This window comes from Microtus pennsylvanicus, chromosome 13 (assembly GCF_037038515.1).
Source record: "Microtus pennsylvanicus isolate mMicPen1 chromosome 13, mMicPen1.hap1, whole genome shotgun sequence".
NCBI lineage: Eukaryota > Metazoa > Chordata > Mammalia > Rodentia > Cricetidae > Microtus > Microtus pennsylvanicus.
Genome location: NC_134591.1, coordinates 58025925 through 58050545, shown reverse-complemented (window position 1 = coordinate 58050545; position 24621 = coordinate 58025925). Strand labels below are relative to the sequence as shown.

The 24621-nt window shown below is 43.9% G+C and overlaps 1 protein-coding gene across 8 annotated transcripts in view; it reads left to right on the top strand.

The window, feature by feature from the left end:
- Positions 1-2488: 2488 nt before the first annotated feature.
- Positions 2489-24621, top strand: part of Thrap3 (thyroid hormone receptor associated protein 3) — a 33243-nt gene continuing 11110 nt past the window's right edge. For 2 of the 8 annotated variants that reach the window (XM_075945843.1, XM_075945839.1), the window contains exons 1-5: positions 2520-2624; positions 7221-7309; positions 13833-13997; positions 20056-20958; positions 22718-23416. In XM_075945843.1, the coding sequence (XP_075801958.1) occupies positions 13861-13997; positions 20056-20958; positions 22718-23416 (1739 nt within the window). In that variant the 5' untranslated portion in view covers positions 2520-2624; positions 7221-7309; positions 13833-13860. Of the gene's footprint in view, positions 2722-7220; positions 7310-13832; positions 13998-20055; positions 20959-22717; positions 23417-24621 lie in introns of all 8 variants that reach the window. The other 6 variants (XM_075945844.1, XM_075945840.1, XM_075945846.1 and 3 more) reach the window with 4 other exon arrangements.

Sequence of the window (24621 nt, the reverse complement as noted above, 5' to 3'; positions counted from 1 at the left end):
GCTCTTGTAGACCAGGCTGACCTCGAACTCACAGAGATCCGCCTGCCTCTGCTGGGATTGAAGACATGCGCCACCACCGCCCAGTTTGTGACTGACTCTCACAAGTTGTCCTGACCTCCTGCTGTGTGTGCTGTGGTACAGGTGCATCTGCTCCATATATAAATACATGTAAAATAAAAACTTTTAAAAAGCAGTGCTAAATTGTTCTTTCCCTTGCGAGGAGCTCAAAGCCTAGTAAAGAATGCAAACACAAGAGCTGGGCAGTGGTGGCCCATGCCTTTAACTCCAGCACTTGGGAAGCAGGTCTCCAAGTTCAAGGCCAGTGTGAGTAGCTCCAGGACAGCAGGACTACACAGAGAAACCCAGTCTTGGAAAAAGAAAGAATGAAAGAAAGAAAGAAAGAAAGAAAGAAAGAAAGAAAGAAAGAAAGAAAACCACCACCAACCAACCGAAGAATTCTAACACACAAGTAACTACAAGTCAATTAGAAAATGCTCTATTTGGGGAAGGAGAGCAGTTATAGACAGCTTAATATTCCTGTGGGAATCCAGGGTGCATAATGGCTCCCAAACATTCAGTTTTTTTTTTTTCGGGACGGTTTCTCTGTGGTTTTTTTGGAGCCTGTCCTGGAACTAGCTCTTGTAGACCAGGCTGGTCTCGAACTCACAGAGATCCGCCTGCCTCTGCCTCCCAAGTGCTGGGATTAAAGGCGTGCGCCACCACGGCTTGTGAGTTAAATGGCTCAAAGAATGGAATAATGTAAAGGTCACATGACCTTAGTGGATCGGTGGAAGAGAGAGCATCCACTGAGACTGACTGGATAAGAAAAAAGGGTTGAAACTGGACCCATGGGAGAGTCTGGACCAGATGGTACTCATCCAGGTTATCACTGTGTTTGCGGTATTTTGCACTGGGCATGGCACCCAGCAAACCTGTGAGCTGAAAACTGAAACTGAATGACTCATGAGGTACTACACAGTACGCTGCTGGAAGGAGATGCTCCAGGAGAGTGTGAGCGTGGAGGAAGGATGCTGCTGAGGCCGGGGAGCTTCGGGTCCAGTGCTTGACAACATCTCTCTGATGGCAAGCGGATTATGGATGTGTATTTTGTCTACTTTGACCTGGTGTGTGCATAAATCCATCAAAACTCATCTCTATTCTCAAATAGCTCAGTCTGGTGGGGAGAAAACATATGCCTTGTGGAGTAACTGGCAAATGCACGACGGAAAAGGTGACATTTGAATTCTGACGTGCAGAGTTCACTAAGGCAGTAACTGCAGAGGAAGCCGGCCGGCTGCAAAACCCAGATCAAATTTGGGTTTTACAGAGCCTGGGGACTCACATCTGAGAGCACAGCAATCAGGAAACTGAGACAGGAAAGGCTGCCTCGGGTTTGGACAGCCTGGGGTACAGAGGAAGATTCTATCCTAAAAATAAAAGTTTAAGAAAAGAAAGCCGGGTGGTGAAGAGCTAGCTCTAGGACAGGCTCCATAGCTACAGAGAAAACTTGTCTCAAAAAACCAAAAAAGAAATCAGCTGGGCGGTGGTGTCACACGCCTTTAAACCTAGCACTTGGGAGGCAGAGATGGGTGTGTATCTGAATTCGAGGCCAGCCTTTTTTTCCAGCGCAAGTTCCAGGACAGCTAAGGCTGCACAAAGAAACCCTATCTCAAAAACCAAACATCATCAGAAATGAACACTCCAGGAATTCACTTTCCAGGCCGTTTGTTGTTCAAAAGGTACCAACATTCGAGGCAGAAGCGGGCGGATCTTTCTGTGAGTTCGAAGTCGACCTGGTCTACAGAGGTAGTTTCAGGGCAGCCAGGGCTGCACAGGGAAACCCTGCCTCTGAAATCGAAACACAAAACAAAAACCTCTCCGGGTTCACACGGTCAAGAAGCGAGATCGGGAGGCGGCTGTTGGAGAGAGCGCTGTGCAGCGGGGCTCCCGAGTCCCCCGAGGTCACACGATCAAAACAACTCTTCTCCACTTTCCCTTGTGCTTTTGGGACTCGTGGTGCTCATTAAGTGCCTCCCAACAACTCTGTGAAACATGAATTACGAATCTCACTTTACACCTAAACGATTTGTTCAAGGTCACAAAGCGGGAGAAGGCGTGGTGGAGAATGAAAGCCAAGTCGCCTGGCGGCCACCAGCCAGAAACAGAAGAAGTCCCGAGGAAGCAGGGAGGAGGGCGAGTGGGTCGGGCTCAGGCCCAGCTTCAGCCTCCCGAGAAAGCGCTCCAAAATGGAGGGGGCAGTGGCGTCAGCAAGGCCCCCGCCCCTTCCGTCCACCTCCCTCCCTCTTCCTCAGGGCCACACAGGCTGTGGGGGGGAGGGGAGGGGACGCAGCGCAGCCCCCCACGTGACCTTCGATCAGCGGGCGCGTGACGCAAAGCGGCGGGTCCAACGTTCGCTTTGCTTTCTGGGAAATAAAGTTCGAGAAGCCGTCTGGTGAGTCAGGAGAGATGACTCTAGGACTACATTTCCCAGGAGGCAGCGGACCGAGGCGGTAGCCGCCGTCGTCGGAGAGCGGGGACGCGGGGCGCGCTGTCGGGCGGGGGCGAGGTTCGGGCCGGTTGTGCCGTTGCGAGACTGCGACGAGTCGTCGCTTCGGCGGGTCCAGGTGCGTGACCGCGGCGGATGAGAGTTAGGACACCTCGCCTGGTCCCCGTGTTTGTGGGTTTTTCTCTTCTCTCGGCGGCGGCTGGGTCCCGGCGAGGGTAAGGCCTAGCGTGCGGCGGCTACCCCGCGCTCTGCTGGGGCCTGCTCTGAGCGGGCCTGCTCGCTCGACTCCTCCCCCTCCCCGCCCTTCCTCGCTTCCCTCCGCTCCGGCCTAGTCCGCCAGGCTCCGGCCGTCTTCTCTCTAGAACCGCTCGCCAACTTCTTTGCACTCTGCGGGAGGGACGCCTTCCACCAACTCCACCTTTCCCCTTCCCTGGTCGGACGAACCCCATTATTTGAATTGTTTTTCCGGGAACTCTTAAACGCCCTTCCCCCACCTAGTCTCGATTGGCCTGGTTCTGTCTTCCAGGGCGCATGTGGCGGATATACACTAAATCTTAATATTTCCGTTTCTTGTGTGTTTTCCCCTCCCCTTCTGCCGTGTGGCCCAGAGGCATAATCCAAATTTACTTCCCATCGGAAAAATGGTGTTCCCACTTTTCCCCTTGGGTTGCAAGTGAAGCTGACTTGGGTTCCGGTGGCACTTGGCTTGAGTCCTGCTCATAAGAAGCAGTTGTGTTCCACACCTAAGCAGCTTTTCATTTTCTTTACCCTTCTGAGCCTTAATGGGTGGAGCTTGGCGGCGGTAGTTGGCCCGCCACACTGGTGGCCCAGAAGTTGGAAGCCATCGGTACAAGTACACTGTTAGCGGGGAGGTTGTGAAATGGATTGAAGGGAAACCTGCCGGGAATATGGATGACAAGGACGTTACAGGAGAGAGCCAAGAAAGTGGGCTTTGCCAGCTTTTGATTTTAAATTTCAGTCCACACTTCCAGGTAGTTCCGTTTTTCTTTTTCTAAAATGGGAGTGCATAGCGCTGACAACTTTGTTCGATTTTTGTAAGATTCAGTGAGATTAACTGAACTGAAGATCGCTTAGCGTCTGTTGCCCGTGTATAGGCGTCTCGATTGGGGGGCCTGAGTGGAAAGCCGTATAGCATACTGTCATTTTTCGGACCTCTCCTACTTTTGTTTGTGGAAATATTGTCTGTATTGTAGTCTGTCCCGATAGACAGTTCGATGTGTAGATTCTGTTTAAAATGGCTGATGCCTTGAAGCTTGTGGAAAACAGGGCTCACTCAGTTCTTTGTTTGGAGACGTGTATCTTGAACTAACGTTAGTACTTACGTGACATCAAAAAGAAGTAGTGCAACTGCTTAGGCATGGTCGCTTTCTTAATTTCTTCCTTTTTTTTCCCCCGTAAATTCTGTAAGTAGTTGAGACTGGCCTTGAACTTTTGACCCTCTACCTTTGCCACCACACCCACTTTCTTTGCCTTTTTTTCCTTTAAAGATGGGGTCTCAACCCCAGCGGTGGTGGCTGGCCCACGCAGGCCTTTAATCCTAGCACTCCCAGGGAGTCAGAGGCAGGTGGATCTCTGTGAGTTCGAGGTCTATAGAGTGAATTCCAGGAGAGGCTCCAAAGCTACATAGGGAACCTCGTCTCAACCCCCCCCCACACACACACACACAAAAGAGTGTCATTGTGTATCTCTGACTGGTCTGGGACTCAAGAGATCCCAGCCTTCCCCTGCCTCCCAAAGGCGAACTTCATTACCCTGGCTTGATGACATTTTGTATAAACTGAATGAAGAGCTTCCTGGCTGCTATTGGTGGTTCTCCACTTCATTTGTAGCACTCCAAGGCAAGTGGCAGGCAGATCTCTGAGTTCCAGGCCAGCCAGAACTACATAGTGAGACCCTGTCTGAGAAAAGAGAGAAACTAATTGAAAATACTATTTCTTTGTTTTTCATATCTTTTAGCACCTCTGACTGATCTCCAGTTTTAGAGATAGATGGATAGGTTGACTGACTGGCTTAGAGACTAGGTCTGGAATTAGTCTAGGTAGGGCCTTTCCTCCTGCCTCTGTCTCCTGAAAGTTAGTGACTACCGAGGTGAGCAGTCACACTTAGTAAGATTGGTATTTTAGTCTGCAGACTAAGCACCATTCAACTTGAGTGGGGTTCTGATAATTGTTAGTGCTCCAGTTGGTTTCTTTTTATTTGTTTATTTATTTATTTGGAGACAGGGTTTCTATGTGTTATCGTTATCTTTGGCTGCCCTGGAACTCACAGAGATTTGCCTGCCTCTGCCTCCCTGAGTGCTGGAATTAAAAGGCATGTGCTACCACTGCCCGACTCAACCATATATATTTTTAAAGATTTATTTTTATGTATGTGAGTGTTTTGTCTGCATGTATGAATGTGTGTGCACTATATGCATCTCTGGGACCCCTACCACATCTCTGGGACTGCGGTTAGAGATGGTTGTAAGTGTGGGAATTGAACTTGGGTTCTCTTCAAGAGCAGCAAGTAAGTGCTCTCCAAACATTCCTCCAAAATTTGTATATTTATTTTGGTGCTTGAGGACAATTTTATTAGGGGTCCTTTTTGTTTGTTTGTTTTGTTTTGTTTTTTGAGACAGGGTTTCTCTGTAGACTAGGCTGGCCTCACAGAGATCTGTCTGCCTTTGCCTCCCAAGTCCTGGGTTTAAAGGTGCATGCCACCACCTCCCTGCCAGAATTTTTATTTTTAAAATTAATACACATCTGTAAAATTTATTGCCTTGGTTTGTTTCTTTTTTCTTTTCTTTTTTACTTTATTTTTTTCTTTTTCAGGACAGGGTTTCTCTGTAGCTTTGGAGCCCATGCTGGAAACTAGCCAGGCTGGCCTTGAACTCACAGAGATCCTCCTACCTCTGCCCCCTGAGTGCTGGGATTAAAGGCGTAAGTCACCGCCACTTGCCCCCCCCCCTTTTTAGGTTAATGGCAAATAACTGGCATCCCTCTATTTTAGTAAAAAGGTGGGGTTAATAGGGAATTGATGGAGTATTCATTGAGGTGAGGGTGTTTCTTTAAGTCGTTCAGGAAGTTTCATTACCTGAAAGCCAGCATTGCTTCAGGAGGCTTTGGGTTTCATCTACAGCACCAAAGGCAGTAAAACTGTATAGAATCCTGGCTTTCAGAGTAGGGGTGACCAGGAAAGAAAGAAACTTGCCCCTGAACCTGATGATCAGAGTTTGAGCTCCAAGCCCCTTATGGTGAGAGGAGAGAACTGACATTTGTAAATTCTCTGATCTCTCTCTGTGTCTCTGTGTGTGATAATTTAAGAAACAAAACTTTGAAAATAAGGAAATTCTGCTGGTCAGAGTAACACGCAGAAGTCAGTGATCTCTAGAGTTAAGACTTTCTTGGGCTATACAGTGAATTCCAGATCCGTTCAGACTATATTATGGCAGAGAGAACTTGAGTCTCAGCACCCATGTTTGGTAGCTCACAGTTGACTATAACTGCCTCCAAGGGTTTGAGGCAGACACTTGCCAGCTGAGCCATCTCATCAGCCTTCTTTTAAAAAAAAAAAAAAAAGGCCAAGGTTTCTCTGTAGCTCTGGCTATCCTGGAACTGGCTCTACACACTAGGCTGGCCTCAATTCGGCAGTCTGTCTGCCTCTGCCTCCTGGGTGCTAGGATTAAAGGTGTGTGCCACCGCCACCCTGCACCTCCCACCTTTTTTTTTTTAATTGTTTATTTTTGTGTGTGGTGGTTGCCTATTTGTCTGCACCATCTATGTGTAGTGCTCAAGGAGTCCAGAAGATGGCGCCAGATCACCCGAAACAGAACTTAGACATGGTTATGAGTGCCCCTTGGGTGCTTGGAATTTAACTTAACCCAAGTCCTCTTGGTTGTTTTTCTTTTCTCTGTGGAGTTTTGCAGCCTATCCTAGAACTTGCTCTGTGTTCCAGACTGATCTAGAACTCTTAACTCCTAAGTACTGACCCCAAGTCCTCTTAAGAGTGCTTAGTGGACTTTTAAGCTGTCTCCATTCTCCTTTCCTTTTCTGAAACAAATGTGTAATTACATGTTTGTGTGTAGGGAGTGTATGTGGAGGTCAGGAAACACATTTAGGGTCCTATCTTAAGGCTCCTGGGGAATTCAGGCTATTCTTGAAGTACTGTTACATCTTGTGAAGTGTGTCCCCTGCTGCCCCTTTTGGAGATAGAATTACTTTGCCTACTCCAAATTGACAATTTTCTTGCCTCAGCCTCCCAAATATTGAGACTATAGGCAGTTACCACTTAAAAATAGAATTCCTTTGTGTGTGTGGGAGGGGGAGGCTTGAGACTGTAACTCTGTCCTGGCTGACCTCGAATTCAAAGAAAGCCGTCTGCCTCTGCCCTCCAAGCGCTAGGATTACTGATGAAATTGTTCATCTGTTAATGCTGGTCTGCAGTACTTCTTCTCCCTCCCTCCCTCCCTCCCTCCCTCCCTCCCTCCCTCCCTCCCTCCCTCCCTCCCTCCCCATTCCTCCTCCTCCCCCTCCTCTCTCTCTTTCTCTCGCGCTCTCTCTCTCTCTCTGCTAGTGTGTTCTAACACTGGAAAACTCCTCCCCTCAACAAATAAGCCATCTCTCCAGCCTCTAAAGAAGAATTTTTGCTGTGGGTTTCAAGCAATAATAGAATCTTTGAGGTGTGGTAGCCATTCTATTACTTCCTCTCATTCCAGAATTAGACCCTGACTGTAAACTGGAGAAGCCAGTGGTGTTGCTGGTGTTTTTCGGAGGCAGTTCAAGTTGAATCATTAATTCTACTAAGGTAAATCTTGGTCGTAAAATGATCTTAATAACCTCACTAATTTTAAAAACATTTATGTTCCAGGCCATCCAGGGCTTTATAGTGAAGCCCTGTTTTAAAACACACACACACCATTATGTTGAATTTATGATTCAGAAGATTTCTGAATAGGGGTTTTATGCTGTGTGTGTGTGTGGTTGAACATACCTATATACACGCAGAGGCCAGGAGAAGGCATTAGGTTTCTTCCCCTGTTGCTCTGACCTCTTCCTTTGAATCTGGGCCTCTGAACCTGGAGCTCTTTATGTTCCCACTGGACCTCAGTGATTCCTCTGTTGCCATCTTCTCCCAAGCTGATGCTATAGGAGTTGGTAGGATGCCCAGCTTAAATGGGTACTGGGATCTGAACTTTGGTCCTCATGATTGCACAGCAAGCTCTCTTAACATCCAGCCCCCGGGTTATATGGTTGTTATTGGTGTTTGTTTTGAGACCATGTCTTTTTAGCCCTGGCTTGCCTAAAACTTCTGTGTAGACAAGGCTGGCCTCAAATTCAGAGATGTGTGTATCTGCCTCTGCCTCCTGAGTGCTGGGATTAAAGGCATAAACCGCTATGCTCAGCCCTGTAATTTGAAAAATTCTTAGTGATTAGGTTTGTATTTGAGTGTGGTAGCTCTTGGGGGATGAAAGAGGATTACATAGTGAGTTCCAGGACAACTTAGTCCCAGTAGCTGGGACTCTGGCTTTGAACCACTGAGTCCTACTCTGGTGACAGTTTTTAGAAAATGGGTAAAGCTGGAGAAATGGCTCAGTGGTTAAGAGCACTTGCTGCTCTCCAGAGGACTGGCTGTCAACCCAAATTTGGTTCTCAGTACCCATATTGGGCAGACTACTTGTAACTCTAGTTCTAGGGGATCCAACACCCTGTTCTGGCCTCTGTAGGCATCTGTGCATGAGCGTATGTACACACACGGGGTTGGGGGAAATGAATTAATTTAAAAAAATGGTTACTATAACAATTGGCTGCCAACTTAGTTTAATAATAAGAACTGGAAGGGATAAGCCATTAGTTAGAAAAGCTCAAAGTTTTTCTAAGAATTGAGAAAATATTCCCACTGGTAATGCATACTCATTTACAATACATACTGAAATAGCCGTCACTCTGAGGGACAGGAGAGGAAGGAGCCTCTGGGGTGAGTCAAAGATTAACTGCCAGCTTTGTTGTTCGTTCTCTTTCCCTACTGATGAAACATTAATTGCATAGATGGAGCATGATCTTAATAGACCCTTTGTATCAAGTAAATTCTCAAGAGAAAACAAGTTGTTTACACTGGGATTTGTAGGGAGAAAGTTTTAAATGAATGCCCTTCAGCTTGATGTTGATTTCTGCCCCCCAACAGCATCACAGATTTTTTTAAATTATTTATTTATTTATTATGTATACAATATTCTTCCTGCGTGTGTGCCTGAAGGCCAGAAGAGGGCACCAGACCTCATTACAGATGGTTGTGAGCCACCATGTGGTTGCTGGGAATTGAACTCAGGACCTTTGGAAGAGCAGGCAATGCTCTTAACCGCTGAGCCATCTCTCCAGCCCCTTTTTTTTTCTTCTTTAGTTTATCAAGACAGGTTTCTCTGTATAGCCCTGACTGACCTCTGCAAACCAGGCTGGCTTCATTCAGAGATCTGCCTGTCTGCCTCCCGAGTGCTGGGGTTAAAGGTGTGTGCTGCCTCCACCGCTGCCTTACATTGAAGACCTTTTTGACTTATCTTGATAATACAGGTCTTGTCTCCTATATTTCTTCACTGTAGCACTGGCCAGGTTAGCCAATAAAAGAACATAGCGGTTTACTTTGTATTGTATAAGAAGATATCTGATCACTTATTACTTAAACAGAAGTAAATGACAATAAAATCTCTTGAAATCTGAGGAAGTTTATGAATATGCCCTCTGGACGTCCTAAAGCAAAACATAGTTTAAGATATACTAGGTGCCAGGAGCTGCAGTTAAGAACTTACTGCTCTTGCATAGGACCTGGGTTCAGTTCCCAGCACCCACATAGCAACTCATAACCATCTGTAACTCCAGTTTCAGGGGATCTGATGTTTTTTTCTGACATCTGAGGGCATCAGACATGCATTTGATACGCAAACATACAGGCAAAACAAACTTAAAAAAATGCACTATGTACCAGACACTTTATGCAGTTTAAATTTTTAAATTTAAATTGAACTGACTGACTGTTTATTATTTTCTGTTCCTTTGGGTGGAGCAAGAAATGGTTATTCTCAGCTTTCTATGTTTGTTTTGATTTTTATTTATTTTTTTATTTTATTTTTTGGTTTTTGAAGCTTTGGAGCCTGTCCTGGAACTACCTCTTGTAGACCTGGTTGACCTCAAACTCAACAGAGATCTGTCTGCCTCTGCCTCCTGAGTGCTGGGATTAAAGACGTGCACCACTGCCTGTGTTTTGATTTTTTTTTTTTGGAGACACAGTTTTCTCTGTGTAGCTTTGGCTATCCTGGTATGCTCTATTGACCAGGCTTACCTTGAACTCAGACTCAGAGATCCGCCTGACTCTGCCTCATGAGTACTGGGATTAAGAGTGTGTGCCACCACCAACCAGCTGCTTTCTATCTGTAATTGGGACAGAGAACTTACCAGTTTTGTTTTCTATATTTTCAAACTTAAAGGCATGCATAGGGCAAAAAGTGTTCATTGAGTCTTGATAGAATGAGAAGAATGCTTAGACATATTTGTTGTTTGTTTGTTTTAATATAGGGTTTCTCTGTATAATAGCCCTAGCTGCTCTGGAACTAGCTCTTGTAGACTAGCCTGGCCTCAAACTCAGAGAGGTCCTTCCAAGTGCTGGGATTGAAGGTGTGCAGCATCACCACCCAGAAATTATCTGTCTGTGTCTGTGTGTAGATACGTGCACCTGAATACAGGTGTCCTTGGAGGTCAGGGTCATTTGATCCCCTGGAGCTGTAAAGTTTGAGATGTCCAGTGTGTAAGCTGGGAACTGAACCCTGGTCCCCAGCAAGAGCAGTATGTTTTCTTAATGGTTGAGCTTTCTCTCCAGCCTTTATTGTGACAGACTTGTTATTTATTTTTAAATAATTCATTTAATTTTATCTGCTGTACTTTGGTGTGAGGGTGTCAGATCCCCCGAATGGAGTTACAGACAGTGGTGAGCTGCCATGTGGGTCCTGGGATTTGAGCCTGGGTCCTCTGGAAGAGCACCTAGTGGTCTTCACCACTGAGCGGTCTCTCCAGCCCAACTTATTTATTATTATTATGATGATGATGATGATGATGATGTATTCAGTGTTCTGCATTCATGTATGCCTGCAGGCCAGAAGAGGGCACCAGATCTCATTGTAGATGGTTGTGAGCCACCATGTGGTTGCTGGGAATTGAACTCAGGACCTCTAGAAGAACAGCCAGTGCTCTTAACCTTAATTGTTGACTCTGTATGGATGTAAATATTTTTCCTTTCATTTTTTTTGTTTATTTACTTGAGAAAGTACATCCATACAGTACAGGTAAAATGAGCTTAAAGTTTAGAAGAAAGAGATTGTCATATTGGCCTCAAACCCAGAATCCTATTGGCTTTAGCCTCATAGGAGCTAACCTGGACATTCTGCCACCATGCCTTGTGCTAGATTATTTTAAATATTTATATATGTATCCATTGGTTATTTGAAAGCAAATCTTAACCAATTTTCATAAATAAATAGCTATTATACCTTTAATCCCAGTATCCAGAAGGCAGAAGCAGGGAGATCTTGTAATTTCAGGCCAGCAAGGGCCACATAGTAAGATCCTATTTTAAAATCTCAAAAACAAGCAAAAAAAAAAAGTATTTTAAAACTTAGTTCCTAAGTAATTTTGTTTTTATAACATATGCAGATTTTAAAACTTTTAAGTTGTTTCAGCAGTAAAATTACCAGAAGGATTACTCCTACCCTTTAGGAAAGTGTTTGATGCAGGTGTGAATATTTTCTATAAATTGAAAGATCTTTTTTGCTGATTTTAGTACAAAATAGCATATGAGGCATTTAATAGATGTGTCAAAGAGAGATCTGTAATTTGCTTCTTGATTATATGTGGGGTTCAGAGTCTTTGAAAGTGTTCCCTAGATGGATCGTCACAGCTGTTCTTAAGGTTGTTTCCCCTCTCCCTTTTACTCTGGAGAGTTCATTCTCGGGAGAAATGAAGAAAATAGTAAACATGTTTAAAATACACCTGAGCTGTGCTTTCCTACCTTAGCCACCCTGAGACAAATAGCACAAATAGGGAGTGTTGTTTTAACTTTATAGCTGGTGGTTTTTCTTCCCCTTTCTTTCCATTCCCTCCCTTCGTTTTTTGAAATAGGGTCTCACGTTTTTTTTTTAGACACGTCCTGAACAGGCCAGGTGGTGTGACCTTTATTTGACTTTGGATCCTCTTATTTGTCTCCTCCGTATCGGGATGGCAAGCATACAGCATCATACTCGCGTTTTATTTGGTTTTGAGATTTAACTCAGGACCTTGTATGTGTTAGGCAGCCAGTGTACAGACTGAACAATATATAGCCTCAGCCATATCTCAGTTATCTAGCTAGTATGACAAGAATGTCTATGTACTGCCTTTAGTGTGGTCATTGAAAGTTCTCTCCCCTTTTTTGATAGGGCAGATCATATAATTTGATTTTGTTGATAATATCTCAGGGAGGGGTTGGAGAAATGGCTCAGTGATTAAGAGCACTATTGTTCTTACAAAAGATTCCAGTTTTGGGGCTGGAGAGATGGCTCAGAGGTTAAGAGCATTGCCTGCTCTTCCAGAGGTCCTGAGTTCAATTCCCAGCAACCACATGGTGGCTCACAACCATCTGTAATGGGGTCTGGTGCCCTCTTCTGGCCTGCAGGCATAAACACAGACAGAATATTGTATACATAATAAATAAATAAGGAAAGAAAGAAAGAAAGAAAAGGGAAAAAAAAGAAAGTGTGTTCTAAAAAAAAAGATTCCAGTTTGGTTCCCTGAACCCACTTGATGCCTCTTCATAAACATCCCTAACTCCAGCTCCTGAGTTTCAAGGCATCTGACACACTTTGCTGACCTATTAGTTGCCAGGAGTGCACCTAATACACATATAGATTATGTGCAAAACACTGAAGCACTAAGAATATACTGGAGGTCAGATGAGTAATCACTGGGAAGTGTTTGCTGTGCAGGCCTAACAACCCAAGATTCCTTCCCAGAACTCATAGAAAAGCCAGACACAATATGCAAGTTACTTTTGATGCTTTTAATTGACACATTGCTTTTTTCTTTTTCTTTTTGGCAGGTAGAGGAGACCAGGCTGGCCTGGAACTCACAGAGATCTGCCTGCCTCTGCCTCCTGAGTGCTGGAATTAAAGGTGTGTGCCACAACCGCCCAGCCAGGGTCTCATTTTGTAGCCCTGGCTGACCTCATATTCACAGATCTCTGTCTCTAATTCCTGAGTGTAGTGATTAAAGGGTGTACTGCCACACTTGACTTTGAGACTACTTACTCAGTATGACTCCTAAAAAATATGAAGACTAGCCTGGTGGTGGTGGTGGTGGTGCACATCATTAATCCCACCACTCAGGAGGCAGAAGCAGGTGGATCTCTGAGTTTGAGGCCAGCCTGGTCTACAGAACTAGTTATAGGACATCCAGGGCTACACAAAGAAACCCTGTCTCCTCAAAAACCCCTCCACCCCCAAGAAAAATGGAGACCAGAAAATGAGTTAGTCTGGGGAGATAGCTGAGTCAGTAAAATGCTTGCCATGGACATATGAGGCCTTGAGTTCTGATTGTTAACATCCACATAAAAATCTAGTCTTGGGCGAGAGAGATAGCTCAGTAACTGAGAGCCTTTACTATGGTAGGTACCCATCTGAGTTCAGTTCCTAGCACCTTCAATGGACAACTCACAGCAGTCAACTGTAACTCTAACTCTGGGGGATTTGACATCTTATTCTGGCCTTCATGGATAGATAGACAGAGGGTACACATGGTTGTGACCCTGAATGTGGTAGGAGCTGAACTAAGGTCCTCTGTTAGAGCAGTAGGATTATCCATCTCTTTAGCCCCAAATAATATAAAAATAAAAAGTAGGAGAGAGTAAAGTTGTTATGTTTTTTTTAAATATTTATTTATTATATATACAATATTCTGGCCAGAAGAGGGCACCAGATCTCATTACAGATGGTTGTGAGCCACCATGTGGTTGCTGGGAATTGAACTCAGGACCTTTGGAAGAGCAGGCAATGCTCTTAACCTCTGAGCCATCTCTCCAGCCCAGTTGTTATGTTTTTTGAGTTGGGGTTTTGCTATGAAGCTCTGACTGGCCTGTAACTACATAAACCACCCTATCCTTGCCTCTCCTCCCAAATGCTAGGATTATTGGTGTTCATGAACATTCCTGGCTATGAATTGGTTTTTAAAATAATTTTATTGAGCCCTCCCCCCGGTGCTTAGAGAGTTGTGATTTGTAACTCATGTGCTTATTTGAATGTACCCTCTTACACTAGGTGTTGAACGGCAACCCTCTCTTCCAAGATGTCAAAAACAAACAAATCGAAGTCTGGGTCTCGCTCTTCTCGCTCAAGATCTGCATCCAGATCTCGGTCTCGATCGTTTTCCAAGTCTCGGTCCAGAAGCCGATCTGTCTCCCGTTCAAGGAAACGCAGGCTGAGGTAGGGGCATGGTTTTGTATGTTGAGATGATGACTGAGCTGTTTTGGGCATTGAAGGACTTTGGTCACTTCTGTTCCTGTCACATGGCAGTTAGGATGGGTTTTCATTGTCAGGCTGTTTGCTTAATTCTTGTCCTTTGACAGTACTCTTTAGAAGAAAGCATTTTGTTTGTGTCTAAACTCCTTGCTTGAAATCATATAGCTGGTTATCTTTACTAACTTGATTTTGAAGGTTTAAAACAAACTCATTTATCAGCAATGAAAAGACAGGAATTTACCAGAGATCGTGGAAATATATTAATGTGCTGGTCACTAAGTTACCATTTATTTAACAAGACATCTTAAAACTAAAAGCTTTAAGTTTTAAGTGAGTGTTATAAACACCAGCAGTTTTCTTTTGCTAAATGTGAAAATGATTGTTTTTTAATTTATCGTGAAAACCTTTAGTTTTCAAACCGTCAGTAAACATCTCCATTTCAGTTGTTCTCTTGGTTTGTTAAGGCAGGTTTCTCATTTCATTGAAAGCATGGCAGCTTTGTTGCATGTAGTCCATGCTGGCATTGAACTTGAGATCCTTTTGTCTCCTCATCTTGACTCCTGGGATTAAATTTTCTTCTAAGGATGAATTTAAAAAACTTACAATGCTTATTATTCTCTTCATGTGAGTAGGGGGAAACACAGGTGTAAATACTGGAGGGGATCTTTGTGCAGTTTGTTTTTCTTTCAAATTGAGCTAGCAAGGTACTGTTGTATCATTTTATCCTCTTAATAAGTATCTGGAATCTTTTTCTTGAAAATTTATTATGACCTTAAAACTTATTTAGATAAAGTCAGTAAAGTTTTGTTATTGATGGCTTCTGTAGCTCTATAGCACTTAAACATTAAATGTATAATTGGCTAAAGAAAAAAATATTCAAAGTTAAATCTCAGTGACTCTGAAAAGTCAGCCTCAAGATTGAAGGGAAAACTACTGATTTTATGTTTATACCTCAAGAGGTTAATGTCAAGGCTTTGTACCCAGTCTTGATTTAGGTGATTTAAATTTCATTTTCAGCTCATTTTGTTCTGAAAGATGCCATTTTAAAATTTAATTCAGCAAATGGAAGCTTAATAATTGGTTCAAAGCCAAGCATGACTCAACAGACAGAGATAAACAACAACATTGAACTGACACAGACCAAATCGAAACATGCCAACCATCTCTGGAACAGCGGGAATTCTGGGCAGATCTTGTCTCTTAATGCTGCAAATTTGGCATGGTGGTTGACTTGAGAAATGAAGGAGCAGTGTCGTAAACAGGCAATTTGTTAAGTAAGTCTAGAGCCAGTTTAAGTGCTATCTTGTTACCTAGGAGACTTTTGGATTCCAGAAGGTTTTGGGTTTTTTTGTTTGTTTGTTTGTTTGTTTGTTTTGTTTTTGTTTTTTTTTTCCCCCTAGAAAACGTGCTTTATAAGAAACAGATAAGTTGCTGGGTAGAGGCAGAGGCAGGCGGATCTCTGTGAGTTCAAGGCCAGCCTGGTTACTAGAGCTAGTTCCAGGACAGGCTCCAAAGCTACCGAGAAACCCTGTCTCAGAAATCCCCCCCCCCAAAAAAAAAAACACAGATAAGTTTGCCACTGTATGCTCAATTTTTTATTTCTGGCTTATCTGTTTCATGGTCTTGTTTTTGTTTTCCCTCTCCTACAAGGAAAGTATCTATCCTGAGAGTTTGAGGAACCATGCCTTTAAATTAACTAACTGCTGACTTCTACAGAATTGGAGAAAGCTCATTTTTTTCCCTTTATTGCACAGACTGTATCCTTTTCAGTGACTCTTTAAATAACTTCTTTTGCAGTCTGCAGAGCCTCATGTTTCTGCATCTTACAGTGGCTGCAGGTTTGGGTGCAGGGTGCCCACAAGGTCCTCCCTTATTCTAGTAATTGCTAAGAGAAGCAGCAGTAGGCCTAAATGTGGGACCATGAATCACACCCTTCTTAGTGCTGGTGATGGATCAACTCCTCCAAGCAGAGCCCTTCAGTGGGGTCCTGTTATATTTTCATAGCCTACATCTGCCTTTCCTTTCTTTTCTTAATTTTTACTGGTTCTGAATGAAAAATATAGAAGGTAAGTTTTTATTCTTGACTTTAAATTTTGCTTAAATAGCAGCCATTAAGCAAAAATTAGATGCATCTTTGCTAGTTATTCTTCATGGTGTAGGTGCATCTAAGAACATTGGGTAATAACTAGAAAACCAATTCTTTTTTACCTTTAAATTGAAGGTAAAATTCTATCTGCTGGGGCTGGAGAGATGGCTCAGAGGTTAAGAGCACTGGCTGCTCTTCCAAAGGTCTTGAGTTCAATTCCCAGCAACCACATGGTGTCTCACAACCATCTGTAATGAGATCTGGTGCCCTCTTCTGGCCTGCAGGGACATATGCAGGCAGACCACTGTATACTTAATAAATAAATAAATCTTAAAAAAAATACTATCGCCGGGCGGTGGTGGCGCACGCCTTTAATCCCAGCACTTGGGAGGCAGAGGCAGGCGGATCTCTGTGAGTTCAAGACCAGCCTGGTCTACAAGAGCTAGTTCCAGGACAGGCTCCAAAACCACAGATAAACTCTGTCTCGAAAAACCAAAAAAAAAAAAAAAAAAAACTATCATTCTATTCTCCAATTAGCTCTCCAGGGATACTGACTCCTTGTATGCCTGGTATTAGACCTCATCCCTATACATAGTACTATCATAAAGCTTAATTTACAACAGAAAGAGAATGTTAATAACAATTTACCACAATAAAAACTATTAAAACATGGTAAATACTAAAGAATTGGGCTGGCAAGGCGGCTCAGCGGATAAAGGAGCTTGGTGCCAAGCCTGAGGATAAAATTTTATCCCTGGGATCCACAAAGTCGAAGATGAGAACTCACTCTTTCAAGTTGTCATTGAGCTCCCACGCATTGTACACTGTGGCATGCACAGACCCACATACAGACAAACAGGGGAGCACTAAAGAGTTATTTCTGGAATTACCACTTAATATTTTAATATTCATTACTTTGAATTGCCGCGAGTAAGAGGCTTTGCAAAGCAAGTTGATTTTGAATAAAGGAAGGGAAGGAGACTATCATTTTATTACTTTTTTTCAAGGTTTGTTTTTATTTTATGTGTATAAGTGTTTTGCCTGTCTGTGTATGTTTGTGCACCATCTTGGAGGCCAGAAGAGAGGCAGAATCTCTGAAGCTGGAGTTAACAGAGAACTGTGAGCCAGCATGGGAATGTTGACTGAAACCTGGGTCTGCTTCAAGAGGAATGCTCTTAATCACTGAGTTGTCTGTCCAGCTCCTATTATTTTGTGTTACTTTTATTTGTGTGTATGTATATGGGCAAGCAGTGCCAGAGTGAACTAAAGGGGGTTAGAGAACAAATTGCAGGAGTTGATTCTCTCCTGTTGTATGTTTCCCAGGGATTGAACTATGGGTTGAAATGCTTGGTGACAGGCACCTTTACCTCCTGAACTCTGACCAGTCTCAAGAATTATCATTTTAAAAGCAAACATAGGCATTTGGGGATCCATGGGGTTCGAGACAGGGTTTCTCTGTAGCTTTGGAGCCTGTCCTGGAACTAGCTCTTGTAGACCAGGCTGGTCTTGAGCTCACAGAGATCCGCCTGCCTCTGCCTCCCGCTTGCTGGGATTAAAGGCATGTGCCGCCGCCACTAGCTATAGCCAGGCATTCTGGCACATGACTTAAAAAAATTGTTTATTTATTTATTATGTACAATATTTTATCTGTGTGTATGCCTGTAGGCCAGAAGAGGGCACCAGACCCTATTATAGATGGTTGTGAGCCACCATGTGGTTTCTAGGAATTGAACTCCGGACCTTTGGAAGAGTAGGCAATGCTCTTAACCGCTGAGCCATATCTCCAGCCCCCTGGCACATGACTTTAATCCCAGCATTTGGGGGGCATAGGCAGGCGGATCTCTTGAGTTTGAAGCTAGTCTGACCATGTCTCAAAAGCTAAAGAATCAAAGCAAACGTAGCTCAATGTCGCTCCATGGAAGAGTGCTTGCTAAGAGTGTGTAAGGTTCTGTGTTTGATTACTAGCACAAAACAAAACCTCTCAGGCAAGTTGATTAGAAAGGTCACATTTTTTTAAAAAACTGAAATACTACCCCTGTGTGGTAGGAACGTGCTCTACCAATGAGTGACATCGTGGTCCCTTCTAAATTTTGTTTTCAAACAAACTCACGTTCTCCTACTTTAACTTCCCAGGTAATTAGGATTGCACATATATACTTAACTACTGGAAGGTTTTTGTTTTGTGTTTGTGCCTATGCTTGCTAGATAAAGATATCAAATCTTTTGAGCTTGAGTTACAGATGGTTGTGAATTTATGCTGTGGGTCCTGAGAACCAAATTGTGGTCCTCTGGAGGAGTAGCAAGTGCTTTTATCACAGAGCCATCTCTCCATTCCCTCATTGTTTTTGTTTATTGACAGTATTTTCAAACTTGCTGGGTAGTCTTGAGATATTCTTGCCTTTTCTTGATACTCCTACCTTCACCTCAAAAGCTTTGGGGTTATAAGTGTGCACTACCATACCTATCTAGACTCTTATTTTAATTGGTACAAAATAATGGATTTCATTATGTTTTCAGACATGAATTCAAAATACTTTGATCATGCTATTCCTGAAGACATTATATATTTTGGGAAAATATTTTTGCAGTATTCTCTTGTGATATTAATATAATAATTGGCAGAATAAATGGTATTCAAGAACCTTATCAAATGCCCTTTATCATAACACTTCAGAGGCAGAAGCAGGTGATTCTCTGGGAGTTCAAGTCCAGCCAGGGCTACGTGAGACTGTGTGTCTCTTAAAGAAAGGGGGGAGGGACTTGGAATTTGTAGAAACCATTTTTTTTATTTGTCACGTGTGTTTTGCACATATGGAAATCAGAGAACAACTTGTGGGAATTGGTTCTCTCCACCATGTGGGTTCTTGATTAGATCAGCCTGAAAGTGGAACTCAGGTTGTCAGACTTGGCGCTCATTGCCCTTATCTTTGACTTACAGGGTGTCTTAGTTAGGGTTACTAATTGAGGAGGAAAAGGATTTATTTGACTTATACTTCCATATCGCTGTTCATCATTGAAGAGAGTCGACCTATAGGCAGGAGCAGATGCAGAGGCACCAGAGGAGTGCTGCTTATTGGCTTGGTCAGCCTGCTTTCTTACAGAGCCCAGGACTACTTGCCCAGGGATGGTCCCACCCCCATTTATCTCTAATTAAGAAAATACCATACAGGCCTGATCTTAATGGAGGCATTTTTTCAATTGAAGCTCCTTCCTCTCTGATGACTCTAGCTTGTGTCAAATTTTTATATAAAACCAGCCGTTTGTTTTTTTTTTTATGGCTCCGGGTTGTCCACAGCTTCATGTTCTTGAACATGTTAGTCTCTTATGAGCCCCTATAGTTCTGTCAGTGGACTCTGGTTCCTTCTGAGTTCTGTATGAAAGGACCTTTTCCTTGCCTCTATTGCTCTAGTCCTTAGGCTTGATGCTGGCTGGTCAGATAAGTGCCCTCTTGTGGTGTCTCAGCACAACCAGAAAGCTCGGCCCCAGAAATTTGACTTAGATGATTTCCAGTTCTAGTACAAGATTAGTGTGGTTCATGTTTTTCTGATCTGATTTTAGCAGGTTCTTTCAAGTTTTTTAATAGCTGTGCTTTTTGTTTGGTGGTCAGCTGTTACAATTGTGCTTTTACAGCCTCGGGTCTTTAAGACATTTGTCCTAACCTGAGAAGACGACTAGGATGGGAGTGTTGGAACCAGAGTGTTAGAGCCAGAGATCATCTGCACCAGCTCCACCAGCTATATCTCCTGTGTCTGTGTCTTTATTTAGTTTACAAAATTGAAAGAAAAAAATTAGATGTTTAAGTTTGTACTCTTGCTTTCAAAACAAAACTGAAAATAAATGATACTGAACAGTAGGGAATGCAGTGTTACCTTTGTTGGCAGTTATTTTTTAAATGCCATGTAAAAAAAACATTTTCCCCATTTCCTTCCTCTGCAGTTCTAGGTCTCGTTCCAGATCGTATTCTCCAGCTCATAACAGAGAAAGGAATCACCCCCGAGTGTATCAGAATCGAGATTTCAGAGGCCACAACAGAGGCTATCGGAGGCCCTATTATTTCCGTGGGCGAAACCGAGGCTTTTATCCGTGGGGCCAGTATAACCGAGGTGGCTATGGAAACTACCGGTCCAATTGGCAGAACTACCGGCAAGCTTACAGTCCTCGTCGAGGCCGGTCCCGGTCCCGGTCCCCAAAGAGAAGGTCCCCTTCACCACGGTCCAGAAGCCATTCTAGGAACTCTGATAAATCATCCTCTGACAGGTCAAGGCGCTCCTCATCCTCCCGGTCATCCTCCAACCACAGCAGGGTTGAATCGTCTAAGCGCAAGTCTACAAAAGAGAAGAAGTCCTCTTCTAAGGATAGCAGGCCATCTCAGGCAGCCGGTGATAACCAGGGAGATGAGGCCAAGGAGCAGACATTTTCTGGAGGTGCATCTCAAGATATGAAAGGGTCTGAGAGCTCAAAGCCATGGCCAGATGCCACTACCTATAGCACTGGTTCTGCGTCACGGGCCTCGGCTTCTGATCTGAGCCCCCGGGAGAGAAGCCCAGCTCTCAAAAGCCCCCTCCAGTCTGTGGTGGTTAGGCGAAGGTCACCGCGCCCTAGCCCTGTGCCAAAACCTAGTCCTCCACTTTCTAATACATCCCAGATGGGCTCATCTATGTCAGGTGGTGCTGGATATCAGTCTGGAACACACCAAGGTCAGTTCGACCATGGCTCTGGATCTTTGAGTCCATCTAAAAAGAGCCCCGTGGGTAAGAGTCCTCCGGCCACTGGCTCTACATATGGTTCATCTCAGAAAGACGAGAATGCTGCTTCAGGAGGAGCGGCATACACAAAAAGGCAAGTATCTCATTTTTCCCATCCCCAAGTGGCTATCCCTAGCCAGCAGCTTAGTTGTAATAACACCCGAGTTAGACCTCTGAATAATGGTAGTATGGCAATTCCTGTTTTCTCGGCTTTTCATTAGCCTACATGAGAGTTGCCCAGGAAAACTTTAACTTAACTCTAGCTTTCTTGAACTTGTATTACAGCATAAGTTTCTTTAGCCTGTAGTAATGTTTTTACATTTAAAAAATTGTCTTGAGCCGGGCGGTGGTGGCGCACGCCTTTAATCCCAGCACTCAGGAGGCAGAGGCAGGTGGATCTCTGAGTTCGAGACCAGCCTGGTCTACAAGAGCTAGTTCCAGGACAGGCTCCAAAACCACAGAGAAACCCTGTCTCGAAAAACCAAAAAAAAAAAAATTGTCTTGAGCCTGGCGGTGGTGGCGCACGCCTTTAATCCCAGCACTCGGGAGGCAGAGGCAGGCGGATTTCTGTGAGTTCGAGACCAGCCTGGTCTACAAGAGATAGTTCCAGGACAGGCTCCAAAACCACAGAGAAACCCTGTTTCAAAAAACCAAAAAAAAAAAAATTGTCTTGAATTCTACCAGTCTGAGCCAGAAAACAGTAGGGGTTTGTGGGTTAGCTACCAAAACAGATCTTTGCCAACATGACTGGCCATTGGAACTGTAGACCTCTAGGATCCACTATCTGCCATGTTTGTGTGCATCGGTCCATCATGATGAAGAGTGACACACCAAGGAGACTGGGCAAAATAGGAAAGTCCAAGGCGTGGTCTAGAAGAGGTTTTGTTTTTGTTTTTTTAAAGCACAAGGTGGGTGGGCGTATGCCCTTGTAGAAGCGCCCAGGCTTCATATTAGGAGAGGGTGTGCTGCCCTATAAGAGGGTATGGTAAGTTTTATAAGAATTGTTCTTGCGTGGATTGGATAGAGTGGGATGTTACAGGAAAGATGCCAGGACCATGTTTTAGTCTAGAGAGAGAGCAAGAGGTTCCTCCTTCTATTCTTTACTCTTATTAGCACATTCTCTGGTCCCTTGGTTCTTTGTCATGTTCATTAATGTAGTTAGGTTTAACATTGCTCATAATTAGCATATGTTCAAATTCTGTACTTTGATGCAATTTGAATTTGCTTTGCAGTGTACGTTTTATTCCTTGCTAGGACTGAATGTAGATTGGAGTCTGGTTTCTGCTTTTCCATTAGAGTAATAATTTTGCCACCTTCATACTTTTTCCCCTATTAACAAGTATTTTGTTTTTATGTGTTCACAGTATATTTCATTATGTAGATCTTCTAGGTGACTTGAAGCAAATTTGAAGTCTCTTTGAGACTTGTATTTCCAAATGTGAGTTGTATAAATCAAAACAGTCCAAGGTTGAACATTCTGTTAACTTTGCTGAAAGCAGATTTTAAATGAATGAGTAAAAGTTGGGGTGAGACTGTAGTTATTTTCCCCTTAGACCACATAACAGGTAAGTAAAAAAAATTTTCAGTATCCTAAATAACTTGCTCTTACATTTTTTTTTGTTTTTGTAAGGCACAGTTCCACTGATTCTTAAATGCCAAGTTCATAAATCCATGAAGGATTTTTTTTTCCAGAAATCATTAGACAAGTACCAGGTAGAAAGTGATAATACTGGAATCTACAGCTATGCTTGCTCAGAGACTTAAAACCAGATCAGGAACAGACCAGGTGCTGTGGTAGAACAGGATGCTCAGAGGAGGCCTCTCGTGTGTCTCCCTTGTGTTTTTATAACTAGGTACCTGGAAGACCAGAAAACAGAGAATGGGAAAGATAAGGAACAGAAACAAACAAATACTGATAAAGAGAAGCTGAAAGAGAAAGGGAGCTTCTCTGATGCTGATGTAAAAATGAAATCTGATCCATTTGCTTCCAAGACTGACACTGAGAAGCCCTTCCGAGGCAGCCAGTCACCCAAAAGGTATAAGCTTCGTGATGACTTTGAGAAAAAGATGGCTGACTTCCACAAGGAGGAGATGGATGAACAAGATAAGGACAAAAGTAAGGGGAGGAAGGAACCTGAGTTTGATGATGAGCCCAAATTTATGTCTAAAGTTATAGCCGGTGCAAGCAAAAACCAGGAGGAAGAGAAGTCAGGCAAGTGGGAGAGCCTGGTGCATACAGGGAAGGAAAAGCTGAGGAAGGCGGAGGAGCTGGAGGAGGAGCCTTTCACAGAGAGATCCAGAAAGGAGGAGCGTGGAGGGGCCAAGAGGAGCGAAAGTGGACACAGGGGCTTTGTGCCAGAAAAGAATTTCCGAGTGACTGCATACAAGGCGGTCCAGGAGAAAAATTCGTCACCTCCCCCACGGAAGACCTCTGAGAGCCGAGACAAGCTGGGAAACAAAGGAGACTTTTCCTCAGGGAAGTCTTCCTTTTCCATTACTCGGGAGGCCCAGGTCAATGTCCGGATGGACTCCTTTGATGAGGACCTTGCACGGTGAGGAGTGCTCCTTGTTGACCCTCAGGGCTCTAATGGCCAAAATGGTTTCATTACCCCTTCTTCCTGAGAACAGAAATGTTTCCTTGCTGCCACCTATCAGTGCGGATAGCCTCATGTCTGTCCCTGGAGTGGAGAGAGTGTCACTGAGTGATAACAGCTCACAGATTGATTATGCCCCTTAGGCATTGCCGGGGTAAAGATTGTCTTCAGCCAGTATGGCTGATTTTTTGTTGTTATTGCTGTTGCTTTTTAAAATATTTATTTATTATGTATACAATATTCTGTCTACATGTATGCCTGCAGGCCAGAAGAGGGCACCAGACCTCATTACAGATGGTTGTGAGCCACCATGTGGTTGCTGGGAATTGAAGTCAGGACCTTTGGAAGAGCAGGCAATGCTCTCAACCGCTGAGCCATCTCTTCAGCCCGTTACTGTTGTTTTTGTTTCTGGGAACTCAAAACCACTATTTTGGTCTGTCTTCACCTCCAGCCCAGCTCCTGCCTACACTGTTTCTTTTACCTGTCAAGATCCTTGAGAATCATGTATCCATTTTACTTGGGTCGCCAGACTCTGATACCAGTTTTCCAATTTCAAATTGATGGATCTAGCCTCTTCCCTCCCTCCCCTCACTTCAGGAAAGCATGATAGAGCCCAGACTGACTGCTTTTGACGTAGTATACCCAACCAGTTGGAGTTGTAACCACACACTCCTCTCTTACCACTAATGCTTAGAAAGTGGGGAGGGACACACATGCATGTGAAGGTCAGAAGGCTTCTTTCTGGAGTTTTCTCCTACAGTGTTGGTCTGGGGGTCAAGTTCTGGCTTGGAGGCCTTCGCCTGTACCCCCTGAGCCGTCTCACCAGCCTCACTCTTTGCTTCTTGGTGTTGTCTTGTTGAACGACCTTCCCTAGCCAAACGAGTTGACCTTTTACAATGCCTTTGTTAAAACAAGTAGCCATAGGAAATATAGTCACCAAGGTTTAACAGTTCCCCACTTGAAGATTCTCAGTGATGAATGAGATGTGGACCCATCTTTCCTCAGTTGTAATGTGTTACCATTACTTGAACTTTGATAGAGAACAAGAGGGGCCTTGTGGATAGAAACTCTTTGGAACAGTCTCCAGAGAAAACGGGGAGGAGGGGGTGTCAAAATGGTTCATTGGGTACAGGCAACATCACCAAGCCTGGTGATGTGGAAAG